The sequence below is a fragment of the Henckelia pumila genome, chromosome 2 (assembly GCF_033568475.1).
Source record: "Henckelia pumila isolate YLH828 chromosome 2, ASM3356847v2, whole genome shotgun sequence".
NCBI classification, from domain to species: Eukaryota; Viridiplantae; Streptophyta; class Magnoliopsida; order Lamiales; family Gesneriaceae; genus Henckelia; species Henckelia pumila.
Genome location: NC_133121.1, coordinates 60,576,773 through 60,594,588, shown reverse-complemented (window position 1 = coordinate 60,594,588; position 17,816 = coordinate 60,576,773). Strand labels below are relative to the sequence as shown.

The window sequence follows — 17,816 nt, the reverse complement described above, 5'->3', positions numbered from 1 at the left end:
ATGTGACGATAGAAGTGAGGGCTTGGTTTAGAAGTCGAACTTGTATTCGAACTCGTTGTACTTGTTGTATATTGATTGGTGGAACCTTGAATAGATGCATGTTCTACTAGTTTGATGATTGTACAACCTTAGAACTATCATGTGTTAGTTCATGCATGTTTTATATTGAGTTTTGAGTATTTGGGGTTGGAATAAGATCTGTTTCCCTTATTTTTATGGTTCTGCAGCAGGGCACGGATCTGGACATGCCTCCGTGCATGGGTCTGGGTGTCCTCTGTCTCGCGTACAGGTCTTTTTGCCGATTTTCATAGGCACGGACCTTAGCACAGAGGTATGCACGGGGCCCATGCAAGGTTCTGTGCATGGGTCCGTGTAAGGGTCCGTGTGTGTTCTGTTTTGGTTTTGGAATGTTTCATACGTCCGGACTCTTATCTGGAGGTGGTCCAGGGTCCGTGTAGTTTTTCCCAAAAAAAAACTTGAGATTAATTCTCTTGGCTTATTATTTGCCTTTTGGTTGATTAATGATGTTTAGATGATTAGAATCAAGGTCCTCACAATTTGATATTCTGAACTTAATAAATTTGAGGGTTGAATTGATATTTGATCAAGGGCTGATTTGAAATTTTTGAATAATTCAGGGACTAAAGTGCAAATTTCTCAAATTGACTTAGTCTTGGCTTTTTATTGTTATGACTAGGCTTCCTTATCCTTTATTATTTTCCCTCTCCAACGTGTTCCCTCCATTAAAGCTCCAAGAACGTGACTTTGAGCTTTTGATTTTCCGGTTTCGCACGATCCGTCCGATAGATTTCGAATCTGAAGGTATATTTACGATCACACCTGCGAGTGCTTTGTTCTATCATAAGATTTATTTTTATCCAGCATGTTTTGATTTTGAGATGTTGTCAGAATCTGATTTCGATTGGATATGTTGTTCTTGAGCTAGCATAGATTGTTTATTCCTAGATAAATCATAAAAAAATGATGTTCGGATTTATTATGAATTTTTGAAGCAAAAATCGAAAATGGGGGTTTGGGATTTTGTTGATTTTGAGTTGGTTTTGATGATTTGTTGATGATGTGAGTTGAGTTGAAAGATTATGAGGATGTTTGTTGATTTTCGGTTAGCCATTTATTAGCCGTTATGCCGCCGATTTGAGAATTTTTGAGTATTGATTGAATTAGAGTTGAATTGAGTCTATTTGAATGATATTGAATTCTTATGCATCTCCGTACAAATTTGGTTGAAGGCTGTTGAGCTCAGAGTTGGTAGAATTTGAATCGTCGACGAAGTGATCATGAATTGGTAACATGTTTACCTTGTTGGTTTGAATTGAGTTTGGGTGGATTTTGATTGTATCTTTGTCTTTGTAGCTCATCTTGAGTTCGAGCTTCAAATTGAGAAAATGTATAAGTCGACAACGAGATGAAAAGGGTCGAATACTTGAATCCAAACTGAATTTTGAGTTTCCCTGAAATCACATACTGCATATTATTTGAATTACTTGAATTATGTTTGAATGTATTACGATTTCATATGCATTCATCTTGAGCCGGATTAATTGATTTCATTTCGAATTAAAGGTCTTGGGGACTATAATCGAGTGTTTGGGTTGTTGACGTCTCCCAAAGTCCGAATACTCCTTATAGTTGCATCAGAGTCTAGAGGATTGAGTTATACATCATCCACCTCGATCGGGAGAGTCGGTGAGTTGTTGTGATATCTTGTCCTCGGGATCCCAACCAAAGAACCGAGTTTTCCTTTGATTATCCAATTAGATAATCCCGAATTTTAAAGACATGCATTTCATTCTATTTCATCTTTGGAATATGTTGCTGATATATCATGATAAAGATATGTTTTTGATATTGCATGTTATGTTGCTTCTACTGGGAATATTATTCTCACCGGAGTTATCCGGCTGTTGTCTTGATTTTGTATGTGTACTTGGCAACAGGTGGGGTAGGATCAAGTCAAAGGCTTCATGGCTAGTTTGGGTTGTGATTGATAGAAGTGATGATCGGTTTATATGTCGAATATGTATTTTCAAACTTGATTTGTATTTTGAATGTAGAAAACCTTGAATCGATGCATGTTTCTACCTTTTGAACAACTCTAGACCTCCATATATTATCGATTTCGAGTTGAATGTATTATATGCATGTTGTAGTTGAGATTTGAGTTGTTTTTGGACTTTTATAATCTGCTTCCTTAGTTTATTTTTTTTCTGAGTTTTAGCAGGGCACGGACCCTGTGCATCCTCCGTGCCTGGGTCCTTGTACCTTCACATTTTGTATCGATTGATTTTGGCTATCATGAACCCTATCACAGAAGGGGCACGGAGTCCGTGCCGAAGGCAGAGAATTGGAATTTTAGTGTATTTGATGTGCACGGACCCTGACACGGAGGTGTGCACGGGGTCCATGTAGAAAACAGAGAGTTGAGTTTTTAGTGAATTTTTGGGCACGAACCTGAGCATGGAGGTGTGCACGGGGTCCGTGTACCCTGTAGTCTCCGAAGCTTGGCAACAGATTAATGCACGGACCCGAGCACGGATGTGTGTACGGGGTCCAAGCATGCTTTAAAAAAAAATTCTTTACTTTTTGTCTTGACTCTCTGTGGATGTTTGAATGTTTTACTCTCGATTAGATAATTAGAATCGAGGTCCTCACATAATCCTCCAAGAACACCAAGATATGAGGTTGAAACAGAAGTGAATTCTAAGTTGGGAAAAATTCACATCCAGCAGGAACTAGGTTGAGAAGGAATAAAATTCCACTCCACCAAACTCCGTATGAAAAAACTGTTTTAGATCCAATACATCCATATGAGGTTATATTAAACCTAGATTTTTTGGACTTTAAACACAGAGAAGAACTCATAGATAACTGGACGTCAGCTATGAGAATCGCAGCCAGAACTTTAGATCTCAATAAAGAAGGATTCATTAAACTTCTAGAAATGAGTATAATGGGATCGATAAAAATAGCTTGGGAAATGACAATTCTTGATACTAAAGAATTAGTCTTAGCAGGAGAATCCCTAAGCAAGACTGGAGGGAGAATGACCACCTTATTTAAAGCACAATTTATAGGTGTGGACTACTTCAACAATCAAGATAAAGAGAATAAAAAGAGATATACTTAAGATTTGTATAACCTCGAGTTATACGACATCTGTTTAATAGATGAATACATTATGCTATTCACTAAATACAGATGGAACTCAGGAATCGAAGAAAATGTAGCAATACAACTATTTTTCGCAAAAATTCCAAGTCCCTGGAGAGAAATTCTTATAAAATAATACATTCTCGGTAATCCAGATACTTTGGCAGGAAGAGATTCATTTCTAAAAGGAAAATTGGCAGAATAGTGTCATATGGAACCATTACAAAATAACTACGAGAAGATGAGGAGTATTAATAAACATACTCCTTTGTGTTGTAGAGAGAATGATATTCCAACAATCATTGGGAATAAATCACAGGGATTTAAGAGGAAAAAATTCAAAAATAATCCCTACAACAAGAGGATGAAAATTTCTTGGAAACCAAGAACAGTTTGGTCAAAAAAAAAAGCCAGATCTTATAGATTAGGGAAAAGAAGTGGACCAACAAGAATCAGGGTTTCATCCCCAGCAACAAGTTCATCCCAAAGCATGGGAATAACACCATCCAGAAGAACTTTCAGGAGAGCTCATACGAGAGCAAATGAAAGTTTTAAGGATTGTAACTGCTGGACATGTTGAGCTAGATGACATATTTCAACTAAATGCCTCGAAAATGATAAGAAAGGGTAAAAATCTTTGAAGCAACACCTGATATGGATGATGTTGTCTTCTTTCAAGATCTAGTCCAAGTATATCAGTTTTAGGATATCCCCTCAGATGAAAGTATATACGAAAAAGAGATACTTTTGAGTCAAGAAGAATCTGATGGCGAATCAAAATCAAAATCTGACTAAGGAAGAAGTGTTTCAACACGAAACACATGAAAGTTTGGCATGATTTTTTAGCCAAACCACGATATCTCATATTATGGTCCAAAGGATTATGAGAGAAAATCATACTTTACAGAAGTACCAAGGATTTTCGGAAGGACAAGTGGAAAGAATCTCAGGAAATCTGTTCCTAACACAAAGAATCCATCATTTGATTTACAAGGTATCCAGAAGGGAAATGGCAATCTCTATGGAGTTAACCAGTAATCAAATAGAGATGCAGTTAATTCTTTTTGAAGAGATAAGAGAGGAATTAATAAAATTGAAAAATGAATTAGCAAGGACAATATCTTGGATTCATATTGGAGCAATTCAGATAATGATCAAGGCTACTTTTAAAGAAGGAATATATTCACCCATAGATATCGTAGTGTGCAATAAAAGAATGGGAAATATTCAAGATGCTGTTTTGGAAACTATCTCAGGAAATTTATGTGTAGAAAAAATTGTAGTAGTTATTTATCCAAGAATAGCCTACAATTTAGCTGACAAAGATTTCAGTCGAACCTTGACATTGCATCAAAACTTCAAGAAAAAACGATTAATGAAGGAAGGTAATAGACTATATTCTATTACATATCAAATTTCATATGTTCTTTATAATAATCACCATTTAAAATTATTTATTAGAAATGAGTTTATTGAAATCCCAGAGATTTTTGAAAAAGTTTCTCAAGCAATTTTTTCGAAAAGAATCGAGTTTCCTATAATACAGGAAACAGACATTCAAATTCAAGATAGACCGGTTCTATACAGAGATCTAAAAATAGAACCCCGAAGGTTATCTTTCCAAGATGACAGAATTACAAGACAAAAATTGGGGGAAACGCCTATTCAGGAAATTCAACCAGAAGATAAAGAGTTTTTCATAATAGGAAAACTTAGATCTCTAGAAGGTTGGAAAGAAGTCAGAATAGTATTCGAAATTACAAGTCATAAGAACCAATTCCCTAGTAACTCGATATAGTATTTAGAAAAACAAGTAATCGAAACTTACCAAGGACTAATAAATATTGGTGAATTGGAAGTTCAGATTCATGAAATTCCTGGAAAAGAAGCAGACCAACTTATTCTTGGCTTAGAATTCCTGGAAAACCATAAACCATGTATTCATCATACATGATATTTTTCACGTATCTTTACTTCGGCAGTATGTGGATGATGAGTCATGAGTCTCATGTTTTGCATCCAATCGAGGTGTAGTTAGAGTCAGACCTGTCGTACGCAGAAAAACCGCCCAGGATCTTTTGAAGAAAGGACAAAGTACTTTGGAACAAACTCATCTCTCTGTTCATGGTTCAGTGGTAGCAATGAGGTACTAAAGAGATGATTTGGGAGTTAGAGAGTCGTATGCGCAAAGAACATCCTTAATTGTTTTGATTGTATTTTTTCTTTGAGCAATAACAATTAACACAACAATAAATTTCGTTAGACACATAACATGCCCTACCTCGACTATTTGCTTAAAACCAACGGCCAACAAACAAAAATATTTATTTGTGGGGTATTACAAACGAGTTTCAAATAATTTTTATGCAAGACTAAGAGACATATCTTCTTTATGTGAGTGCATGTTTTAGCGGGGTATTATTTTTGAAAAAAAAAACATTTATTTTTCACTAACGTATATACACTTGTACCATGGAATGGAAAGGAATGTAAACAAATCTAGTTGCCGAACAGTATGAGGTTGGGACCGGCTTATTTATGAAATATATATATATAGGCTCGAAATCGATTCAAGCTTTACTCGTTTTGAAATTATTAAGAGTGCGAATAGCCTGAACATGGTTCGATAATAGCTTGAGAATAAGTTTGAGATCGGCTCATCAAGAGATCTTGTTTTCGAGCTCGTTAAGCATAAAATAGAACTAATTGAGTTTGATCACAAAATAGAATGTATATCTATAAACTAATGCTAAACTATATGTAGGGGCGGTCCTAAGGTAGGGCGGGCCGAGCGACCGCCCAGGGCCCTACCTTAAGACGAACCTCCGATTATTTTTAAAAAATTAGTATTTGAATTAATATCCAAATAAATTTAATTAATTAATAGTGATATAAAAAATTAAAAAAATCGTGAATAGGTTTTTATGACAAAAATTTTGCTCCAAATGAGTTAAATCATCACAAACTCTCATGGTTTAAAAAATTTCTCGCACACCTTCGCTGCATCACAAGTAGACATACCATCAAGTTTTTCTTACTTATTATTCAATTAAACCATATTGATTACTCAGATAGCAGGTTATGAAATTGAGTAATTTTATAATTTTTCTTTTCATTTTTTTTTCATTTACTAATGGATTGTTGCATTATTATTTTATTAATTTATATTACACTAATTTATTATCTCTCTTCTATATATATGTATATTTTTTGTTCATATTTGATTTTATTATTTAGTACTATTTTATATTGTTTATGATTGTCTTAAAAAATGCAATAAGAGTGAATTTTAAATAATATTGGTTGTTGAATAATTTATTTTGAGAAACTATGTGTAAAATTATTTCTAATATGTATGTTCTTTATTAATACTAGCCGCGAGGCACACGCGTTGCGTGTGTAACGTAATATATATATAAATACTTGATTTTATTATACTGTTCAATGTAGTTAATGTGATATAAAAATTGAGTAATTAAATTATTTTTTATCCGTACACCATAAATCTGTCATGTAAAACATGTTTTACCTTAGAGTATTTCAAAATCTTAAATTAGAGAGAATATAAAGGGTAAAATTTTCACAAAACGACACATGTAATCATGAAATTTAAATACTTACAGATAGTGAATTTTCGAAAAAAAATAGTATAATTGCTAAAATAAATGAAATATGAAACAAATGTACTATTATTTTTACCTAAATGATGTTTTTTCATCCATGTGCCTCTTGATAATGTTTTTCTGCAACATTGAAAAATAATAAAATAATTAAATAAAAAAAATAAAATAGAAATATTTTGTAGCAAGTACATATATTTTTAAATATAACATTATGTTTTTGTTATTCGAAGTCGTTTAAATCTCATCATTCAACCAAAGCAATTAGTTTTGCAATATAAAAAATCAACAATATTTTAAGTAATAAATTAAAATAGTATTTAATAAGAAAACTTACATCGGCCAAAGTTATACGCATTAACTCAACAGTTGCATCGTAAACCAATGATTTGAAGCCTCGCAAGCTACAAAATTCATAGACTTAATATAAATTGTATTTTCAATAAAAAAATTAAAAATTAAATATGTCTTATAATAGAATTGGAGTATAATACACTTAGATTATATTTTGTGATAGTATTTTGTTTGACATCTCGAGTACCCTTGGTGTAATAGCCATCATAATCGGTAGAATGGTTCAACTTATGACCTGCATAGTTAAGAAATACTATAAGTAAATATATGAGTGATATTCTAACATTCGAAAAAGAAAGCATAATATCTTACATTTTTGTAATCATCAACTATTACGAAGTAACACATCTTTGTAAACGACGTTTTTGGTGTAAACACCGGATCTATGAGGCAATTTTCCATCTTTGACCAAAATTTTTGTACGCTGTTGTGAAACTCCTCTTGAAAGTGCCACATAAAGCTGGCCATGGCTGAACACGTGATCACGCAAAAATATACCTATGTTTGGTATTGTTTGTCCTTGTGCTTTGTTTATTGTGAGAGCAAAACTCAATCTTATAGGCAACTGTTTACGTGTCAACTCAAATGGCAATCCAGAATCCAGTTCACTTTTCAAAGGCATTCGATGGAGAAAATATCTTGTTCCCTTGTGAGGACCCGCTATAATTTCGGCATCTACGAAGTTTCTATACAGATTGCGACATATCAACCTTGTTCCGTTGCATAGTCCAAGTTCAGGTGCCACATTTCGTAAGAGCATAATAGGACAACCTACTTTTAAAACAATTCTATGTGGTGGAAGACCACTTGGACTAAGATTGTTTAAAAACTCTTCTTGGAAGAGGTTGTTGTTGTCATCTTCAACGATATCCCAAGATGAATATTCTCTTTCTTCCCCAGGAAATTTTGCAATGAGTATTTCATTTATTTTATCAACATCTACATTTTTTGGAGTAATTATGGTTCTGTTAACCATGTAGTTTGCATCGTTGGTATGATCTACCATTTTTGGAAAAATAACATCAATCAATTGAGAAATTGAATGTTCATCTTCCCATGGTATGACCATCGAATCTGGTAATTTTATAAAATCTTCATTTATGGTATGTTGCAAACCATCGCCAATGCATAGAAGTAATTGCGAGAACTCAAATTCTTCGGCCGATCTCATATTTTGACGAAGATGTAGTACATTAACAGAATTCCAAAATGTAGACTTTGAAATGCTTGCAGCAATTTGTTCTCGTGCTGATCCTCTTTTAACAATGGGTAATACTTGACAAAAATCTCCACCGAAAATCATTGTTTTTCCACCAAATGGCAACATGTTTTCCATAATATCTTGAAAAGTTTTATTAACGGATTCAAAAGCATAACGATTAGTCATTGGAGCTTCATCCCACACTATACCTGATGCACGCCTGATCAACTTTGCCAGATCCTTTTGTTTTTCAATGTTGCAAAGTGTTTCAGCTGTTGGATTAAGTGGAATTTTGAGACGTGAATGTGCAGTCCTTCCACCTGGTAACAAAGTTGCGGCTATTCCAGAAGTTGCAACTGCTATTAAAATTTTACCTTTCTTTCTTAAATACGCTAAAATTGAGCGATATAATAAAGTTTTTCCAATTCCACCCGGACCATCAATAAAAAATAGCTTTGGATGATTGCACATGATGCTCTGAACAATAGTGTCAAACGCATTCCTTTGTTGAGAATTTAAATTTTCAACAGATCTGTAATCTTCATCTGAAATTTGAATAGCAAGCTCATCCTCAATTATCCTTGGGAGTGGAGATTCATCCAAAAACTCAACACTTATAGGTGGTAAATCAAAATCATCGAGTTTCATTTTGTTCTGATGTAACAATCTTCGTAACTTGAGCAACAATTTGTTTGTGATGAAGTAATTGGTCGACGAAGTTGATATACCATAATCCTCAGACATATATGGATGAAATTCATTCCAAAGTTCTCTAACTCGTGTTGGTTGACAAAAAACCAATATCGACACAAATAGCCTTCTTAGTGAGGATGACATTTTTATTGAACATGCTTCATGTATACAATGACGAACATAATCATCTTGTTCAAGAAGTCCTCGATATTCAGCTGCCTCTTTGAATGTTGGGTACGTGACACCATTTACAGTCTTGAGTTCTTCAAAATTCTTAGGTCCTCGGACATGATTTAAGAGGATGTGTTCATAGAACCTTTCACCTTCAGATGGAGAGACGATATATATCCTTCCAACAACTTTGTTTCGACCCCTTCGTGGAACCCATTTTTTCTGAGATTGTACCCATCTGTAATGTTGTGGAAATTTCCGATACAAATATTTCTCAATGAATGAAGAATCACAATTCATTGTGAAAAATTCTGTCAGCATAGTCTTTGAGTTATCATCATCTTCAATTACATCACTTACATGCTGATGTGATTTGAATCTAATTAGTTTTTGATTTGGTAAGTGTATTTGGAGTCTAAAAACTGAAGGATGCATCCGAATAAATTCAAAAGAAAAAATTCTCCATAATGCTTCAGGTGCACAAATCCATCTTCCATCCATAAATTGTTGAATTTCATCGCAGTTATTTCCATTGCGTAGTTCTAATGCCACTCTATCAGGTCCTTATGAATATATTTATAAATGTATTTGACACATTTTATCCCACCGCACACTTTAACATTTATATGACAATCAAACTTCAGTAGAAGACACGGATTGTATGGTACTACCCAACCATTGTTAACCATAACCTGACCATTTTCATTAAGTAACATTGGTGCAGCTTCACGTCTTCGATATATAGGATATGAATCATTTCCTAAAGCTGTGTATGATGTAAAGGGTTTAGGAAATTTCTTCTTACAAATACCATCTCGCATACATGGACTATGAGGGTTGACTAATCCACATGGTCCATGTATCATGTGGCGGAGTACTGCTTCATACAAATTAGGTTCATCTGTTTGCGATGGTATTTTAGCACGTACAACTGAATCAAAATCATCAGGATTATGCAACTTGTCAATGGTTTCAAATATGAGCAACATGTGAACATGAGGCAATCCTCTCTTTTGGTATTCGATAACATATGAGTAAGAAATAACTTTTCCTAAAACCCCTCTTTCCACAACATCTTTTTTGAATTCTTCAAATTTTGCCTTGAATACCCTTGTTATCAAATCTGGACGATCTTCAGGTGATTGACCTGGTAGGAGTTGCTCTTTTATTTCAATCCAATTTGGATTACATGTCATTGCAAGAAATAAATCTGGTTTTCCATATGTTTGGACCAAATTCATTGCATCTTGATATCTTTGATACATATCACGTGGGCTACCAGGGAAAAATGAGGGAAGCACTACTCTACGACCAACATTTCCTACATTATAATGTATATTTAGTTAAATAAATATAAAAAAAAAATTTATACTATAAAATTGATTGGGTTAATGTTAATATTAGTTTAGTACCCTAATAATACATTCAAGGTTTAAAAATTATTTTAGACATGTGGGCTCCATAAAATTATATGGACTTTATATGCCAAATTAAATTGGACCGTTTGATGTTGTGTGAGAGCATTAATGTTATTCTAGCATTTCATAAACCATACAATTTAAAGCAATCATACCTGCATTATTTTCTCCGCCATGTAGACAATCTTGAAGTCCTTGGTAAAGTTCTGATCGAATATTATGTTGATTTGTACGAATCCATCTCAGCCTCTGTGTTTCTATCTTCACATAATTATCAACCACATATTGTTGTAGCAGACGGCCTCCCCGAAGAAATAATGCTGAACAATTTGCTCGTATCTGATAAAAAAAAATAGTTCACATTTTGAGATTATTAATTAATGTATATTATCTGTAAAGTCTTATATAGTTAATTAGGGAAATAAAATTTCTATTTTTTAAAGGCTAACCTGTAAACGGTAGGAATAATAGTCTAAACATGTTAGCCTTGTTCCATCAATATTGCGGCTATTTATATCCCAGCCATATGTTCCATTTGTAGAAGAAGAGGATACTGTAAAGGATCATAATATCCTACTATATCTTGAATGTTCATAAGACGTCCATTAATACCTTCGACTATGATATCCCTGCCACTTAAGTTTTCCGGATATTCATTGTCTACAATAACCGCTGCAACTTGAGATGCTGTTGGTTGGCAATATTGACGTTGATTTGATTTTTGCTGCTTAATGATTAGTATGCAGTTAGGTATATCCTGACGTTGTCCAATTTGTCGGTAGACTTGCACAAAGGGGTTATATTGATCAAGTATCCTTTGTATCTTTATCAACAATTCTCTTCTTAGTTCTTGATTTTCTCGAAGCCTGTTGTCTATCTCATTATCGGTATCTACAATCCACATTTGCATGTATCTCGGCCTACTATTTTCATGTGGTAGAAGACTTCCAATTGAGTGATATATTGTACCCTGAGCACGGAATGTGTAAATCCCACTTGCAGCTGTTACCAATGATTCATCTAGGTTAACTCCAATAGACGTAAATGAGAAAACATGATTGTATGCCCTTATGTACTGCTTAAAGTGTCTGCTTTCTTCATTTTCTTTAGATAATAATTCTTCAAGCTCAATTGGTGATGATATTGGATCCAATTTTATGCGTCCATTTCTACCGCATAACTGAGATGATTCCCCATGAAACAAAAAAACTTGACAGTATGAGCAAGTACTTGGATTAGGCAATATGATTCGATTTTGCCCTTGGAGATAGTTGAAATTTCTAGCTTGATTATGAAATCGCCGTGGACGTGAGCGTCGAGAAATGGTATTATTATCCCCACTACCAATAATATCAATTCCTGTATTCATGCAAATTTAAGTTGTTTTAGAAATTAATTAAAAAAAGGTCTTTAAGCACAAAATAGTATGTTTCTTGGTTAATATCAATTGATCAATATTAATATTTTAATATGATGTTAACATGATTCAATTTGTATTGATAGAAAGAATACATAAAGCATGACGTGAGTTAGGTATAAATTTAATAATTGTCATGATTTTTGTGCACATTACGATGCCATTTTTTGTTGTTAATAATATTTGAGTGTTTTTTAAATTATTTATTGTTTGATTTTTTTTTTTCAAATCATATTGGTAAATGTTATTTCTCATTCATTCCACCATTTATTTAATTTGCATAAGATACGTATTTAAAATTTTTAAAAAATTATTTGTATAAGATACGTACTTAAAAATTTAAAAAAAATCATATTCATATGTAACATATGATATACATTGATTCTTTCAAAAAAAAAAACATATGATATACATTGATACATAATAATACCATAAACACACGACCTCATGAGTCCGGACCAATTTTTATTCCACTTTTTTTTTTATTGGCTTTTAATGATCATAATGGAGTATGTATTTATTTGATACATATAAGTAGTTGCATGCACAAAATTCGTGGGTTGTGATATATTTTAGATGATACTATTTGATGAGTAGTGTGGTGAATCCTTGACAACAATGCATCGACTCCTATATGTGTCGTAACTGTACCCAATCCCGACACCTGATGACCCCCATAGAGTCGGTAAACGAGTCAAAGCACAGCACTAGCATATAGAGTCTCCATGATGTTTCAAGTCGTAAGGACTAATGGTGTACAACCAAAACCGCGGACTTTATCCACTCGATAAGTGATAACCACTTGGAAAGTCCGGATAGGGTAGTTCGATTATTCATCCTATGAATATCCATTTGCATGCTTCGAACATCTCTATGTTCCCTACCAATGAAACGTGGTACTCCGCATCGCAAATGCTAGTCTCAAACTCGAGCGATCCTTATCCTTATTATCGGACGGCTCAATCGACTAGGAACAGTTTAGAATATACAGTGACTATAAGATGTATTTCATGATAGACATCTCCATGTTCTACCACATCTTACATACACTATGGTATATTCAAGGTCTTTATCAAAACAACAATAGTATATCACAATATAAAAATATGAAGTAATATAAAGTCATTGCCATTAATAAAAGTGTAAATTACATTAAACAAAAGATTGTTTTTACAAAGAGTCATCAAAGCCCATAGCCACAAGTTGGCTCACTGGGCACCTACTCTTTCAAACTAGTGAAAAATTCTTCATATCTTGTCCATCTTTGAAAGTTGGATGCCTAGGCCCCTCTTCATCAGAGCCCTTCATACTAAGATCATCAACATCATCTTCATCTCCATCACTATACCATTCACACTCAGCTGTAGTTTCACTTTTCTTCCTCTTTTCACCTACTTTACTCTTCCCCCTCTTCTCATTTCTAATTTTTTTTTTCCTTTGAAAAGCCATCACCCTCAGTACTCAAACTCTCAACGAATATATCTTCATCAGTGCTCGATTGAACATCATCCAAACCTCCTTTGGATGATGGATTTGAATAATTTTCATCACTTGAATCATCAAATTCGCTAGAATCTGAAATGTCATCATCTGCACCACTAACAACATTAGTAGGATCAGGGTCATGAGAGCTTGGTTTTTGAAAAGGAAGCGTTTGATGATAACTGTCAAAAATATCATCAAACAAGTGAAGGTCTTCATCCAAATGCTGGCCAGAAACATGAGCCTCACAATTAGTTTGGCCACTTTCATTCTCAAGCACTTGGTCAGAGGCAGGATTACATTCATTCTCAAGTACCTGGTCAGAGACTTGGATTTTAGGATCAATTTTATTCTCACTCACTTCACTAGAGGCTGTCATCTTTTTTATATTCAATATAACCCACGGGATTAGGAGGTACAATGTTTCCTAATTCATCTAACACCATTTCTGGTTCTGGCATTGTCTCTTCAATCCATATGGCTACCAAGTCGGAATCCTTATACAACGAATACATATTCGACACATCCATATCTCCAAAAATATTCACCAAACCGTGTTCAATCACTACACCAGGAATTCTATAAAAAAAATTAACATTCAACTTTTTTCCACCACAAAGCTTGTACAGAGCATATAAATCCATAAAATTAAACCTGTCGAAGTTAACTTTTTTAAACTCGTGCTTAATCCCTCCAACATAAATTAATTTGGGGTATGTGCTCTTGGGATTAACTTGAAACGTACCTCCATGCCATACATCGAAATTAATTGAAAGATCCATACAGCGTGAAAGAAATAGAAATGGGAAATTGATTTGAAGAATAGGGTTTCTGCAAGAAAGTGGTCAAAGATCGCGAAGATTTGAAGAATAGGGTTTCTGAAGGATTACGTTTAACAGTTGTGAGGGTATTATTATTTGAAGGGCAAAATAGTCTTCACCAAATTATATATAATTAAATAAACTAAAATATTAAGATGGGGCACGTGTGTAACTTGTTTAATAACATAGGGTGTATTTAGCTTATTTATTTTTCACGGGGGGTTTTCAGCTTTTTTGACGTTTCACAAGGGGTCAAAATGCAATTATCCCTATATATATATGTAACGGTTATGTAAAGAATTAAAATGACCTTGTTCCACACGTGGAAATGGAATAGAGATTACACTTGGTCCACCTCTTTCAAAAGTGGAATCATGTGCATTGTAAATTATTGGACATGGTGTAGAAGTTTGTTCCATGGAATGGAGTGTATCACCACCTGGAATATTAGATTAGCATCTTAATGATATTAATGTGTTTAAAATATATACATTTTACAAAATCACTAATATTTTATACACAAATATTTGCAAAATGACATGTAATGAAGAATGAAGCAGATTGACAGAATTTTTTTAAAAAAATTAGATTTTTTTAAAATGATTTTTTTTTTTGTGATATAAGATGTGAAATATATATCTTTAACTCGATATCCAAAACGTATACTGAAATTGAAAATTTCATAATTAATAACATCAAATTATACTAATTAATAATAATTAGGTTATATATCTTGTTCTTCGTCTACGTCTTGAACATTAATTGTGCTCGTATTTCCAACTTCAAAATTTGTAGTTGTGTTGTGGGTCGATGACAACATTTGGCCTGCTTCTGACGATGATGTATGTGAGTATATGAAACTAAAGGAGGGTAAATGTAATAATCATAAATAAAAATAAATATTGGTTCTACTTGAATTGATTAATGAGTTTGAGCTATTGATATTGGTCATACTTTCAGTAGTTGCACTTGTTAACTGAATTCGACGTCTTTGATATATCGCACGCCGATGTGCAAGATGCGCTTGATGCTCTTCATTTGTTCATTTGTTGAAGAATGTCTTTGGCGCCGTCTCGTGTTCGCAATATTCCAAGTGGATGATCTCGACTCCCCTAATAATGATTTTTTGAAGAAAAAAATACATATGAGCATAACAAAAAATAATGAAGACGCTACTCAAATAAAACAATCGCAAATTCACCCGAATAATAACTTTGCAAATATGACATTACCTTGAGATGAACCCTCCATAAATGATGAAGAAGAGCAACCGAATGAATTGAATTGAATGGAAAAGATATTATTGAACGCATGAACCACTGAGAGGAGAAGAGAAAAAATCAAACGATGCACAGAGCCTTTTTATTTGGATATATTATATTTCAAAATAAAGAGATAAGCATTACTTTCAGTTGGAAATCAGTTTCAATCGAGGATAAAAACGTGGGTGTGGGGCATGGAGGTTGAGAAAAGATAGTGGTCTTATCAAGATTTTTTGTATTTAAATTTTTTATTTCTGATGATGATATATACTCGTATTTATCAAATTTTTGTGGGTTAAATAAATGTTAGTGTAATATTTGTATGAGGGGCAAATTTGTCTGAACACATAAATAACCAAAACGGTTATTCTAAGGGATGGGTGTATTATTAAATAATAAAGATCTTTAACTCGATATCCAAAAAGTATACTGAAATTGAAAATTTCATAATTAATAACATCAAATTATACTAATTAATAATAATTAGGTTATATACCTTGTTCTTCGTCTACGTCTTGAACATTAATTGTGCTCGTATTTCCAACTTCGAAATTTGTAGTTGTGTTGTGGGTTGATGACAACATTTGGCCTGCTTCTGACGATGATGTATGTGAGTATGTGAAACTGAAGGAGGAGAAATGTAATAATCATAAATAAAAATAAATATTGGTTCTACCTGAGTTGATTATTGAGTTTGAGCTATTGATATTGGTCATATTTTCAGTAGTTGCACTTGTTAACGGAATTCGACGTCTTTGATATATCGCACGCCGATGTGCAAGATGCGCTTGATGCTCTTCATTTGTTGAAGAATGTCTTTGGCGCCATCTCGTGTTCGCAATATTCCAAGTGGATGATCTCGACTCCCCTAATAATGATTTTTTGAAGAAAAAAAATACATATGAGCATAACAAAAAATAATGAAGACGCTATTCAAATAAAACAATCGCAAATTCACCCGAATAATAACTTTGAAAATATGACATTACCTTGAGATGAACCCTCCATAAATGATGAAGATGTTGGAAAACTGGCGTTCAGATCAATCACGATTGTTACCCGGTGCAGCGGAAGTTTAAAAATTTTATCATGGAACAATTCCATAGTGTGGGTATCAACCGTTTAACGATTAAATTATTTGTGTGTGTAAAATTCAAATAACAATTAATTAAATTTTACCTTTAATCTCGAAGCGAGATTATTGGACACCAACAGAATTAATCTGCTCTTGTTGTCTCTCCCAGGAACCGATGAACTCCTTCAATCAGGTCCACGAATGGGGTTTAAATCCCTCTGATAGATTGCACTAGAAAATCTATCAGAAGTTTTTCTGCGAAGAGATTAAACGAATCTGATTCGTTATTCCTGACTGCAATTAAAAATCACAGACCGGAAATTCTCTGACAGAGCAAGGAGGGGCGGCCGAATTGTGAGAGTGAAAGGGGCTAGGGTTTCGAAAATTCTGCTCTCAAAATAATGACCTGTTGTGTCTAATTTCTGTACTGCAATAACTTATTTATAATGCAGGCCACTAACACCTTAGGGCCCATTAGTCATAAGTTGAGGCCCGACAAGCAAAGCCCGCATGTTCAGAAATTAATATAAAATTCATCGTGACTCCGATTGATAAACCGATTTTACCAATGTGCACAGAAACCATTTCTGCACATTTTAAAGTCAAGATAAATTTTCCTGAATCCGAATTCAGTGATTTCCAAAAATGTACATCCCTATGTCATTTTAGGAAATCCTACTCCCTTACTCTTATTTAAGAAGTCCAACTTCTTTATTCATTAAATTTAACTCTTTAAATTTAACTATCTCAACGGGGATTAAAAACTCCATTACACTGTGTGACCCTCAATGGTTCAGGGATACAGCTAGCCGTGGGCTCACAACTCCTTGTGACTCGGAACAACGATTTCCGACTTGCCCAACGAATCATGGTAAAGCGCCTAGCAACATCGCCCCATGATTCCCTAGGTATCACTGATAGTGCCTACAAGAACCAGTAGATTTTGGTTAGCGTACAGTACGGTCCCTTCATCCATATATCCCGATCGAATCAACAACCATTGGTATATCGAGAGTCGCTCAAGATTCGATAACTATGCAATACATCTTGAAGATCAAATTAGTGACATCGCATGTGCTACTAAGAAACCATTTCTTAAATCACATCAAGTACTCTGGCCAGAGATTCGTC

The 17,816-nt window shown here is 34.0% G+C and overlaps 1 protein-coding gene and 1 long non-coding RNA gene across 3 annotated transcripts; both read right to left on the bottom strand.

The window, feature by feature from the left end:
• Nucleotides 1-7,470: 7,470 nt before the first annotated feature.
• On the bottom strand, nucleotides 7,471-14,283 carry LOC140877676 (uncharacterized). The gene is made up of 9 exons (XM_073281231.1): nucleotides 14,273-14,283; nucleotides 13,932-14,106; nucleotides 13,498-13,843; nucleotides 13,279-13,406; nucleotides 11,241-11,808; nucleotides 11,078-11,181; nucleotides 10,784-10,967; nucleotides 9,887-10,531; nucleotides 7,471-9,773 (listed from the first exon to the last, which is right to left on the bottom strand). The coding sequence occupies exons 1-9, from the start codon at nucleotides 14,281-14,283 to the stop codon at nucleotides 7,471-7,473; spliced, it is 4,464 nt and encodes a 1,487-aa protein (XP_073137332.1).
• A 786-nt stretch (nucleotides 14,284-15,069) lies between these two features.
• Nucleotides 15,070-16,499, bottom strand: LOC140885389 (uncharacterized). Of its 2 annotated transcripts, XR_012150920.1 has the most exons (5): nucleotides 16,287-16,499; nucleotides 16,107-16,205; nucleotides 15,581-15,667; nucleotides 15,303-15,460; nucleotides 15,070-15,179 (listed from the first exon to the last, which is right to left on the bottom strand). It is a non-coding gene; the product is annotated as an uncharacterized lncRNA (long non-coding RNA). The 2 variants fall into 2 exon arrangements; XR_012150919.1 differs by lacking the exon at nucleotides 15,070-15,179 and having other exon boundaries at nucleotides 15,226-15,460.
• Between the last annotated feature and the right edge of the window lie 1,317 nt (nucleotides 16,500-17,816).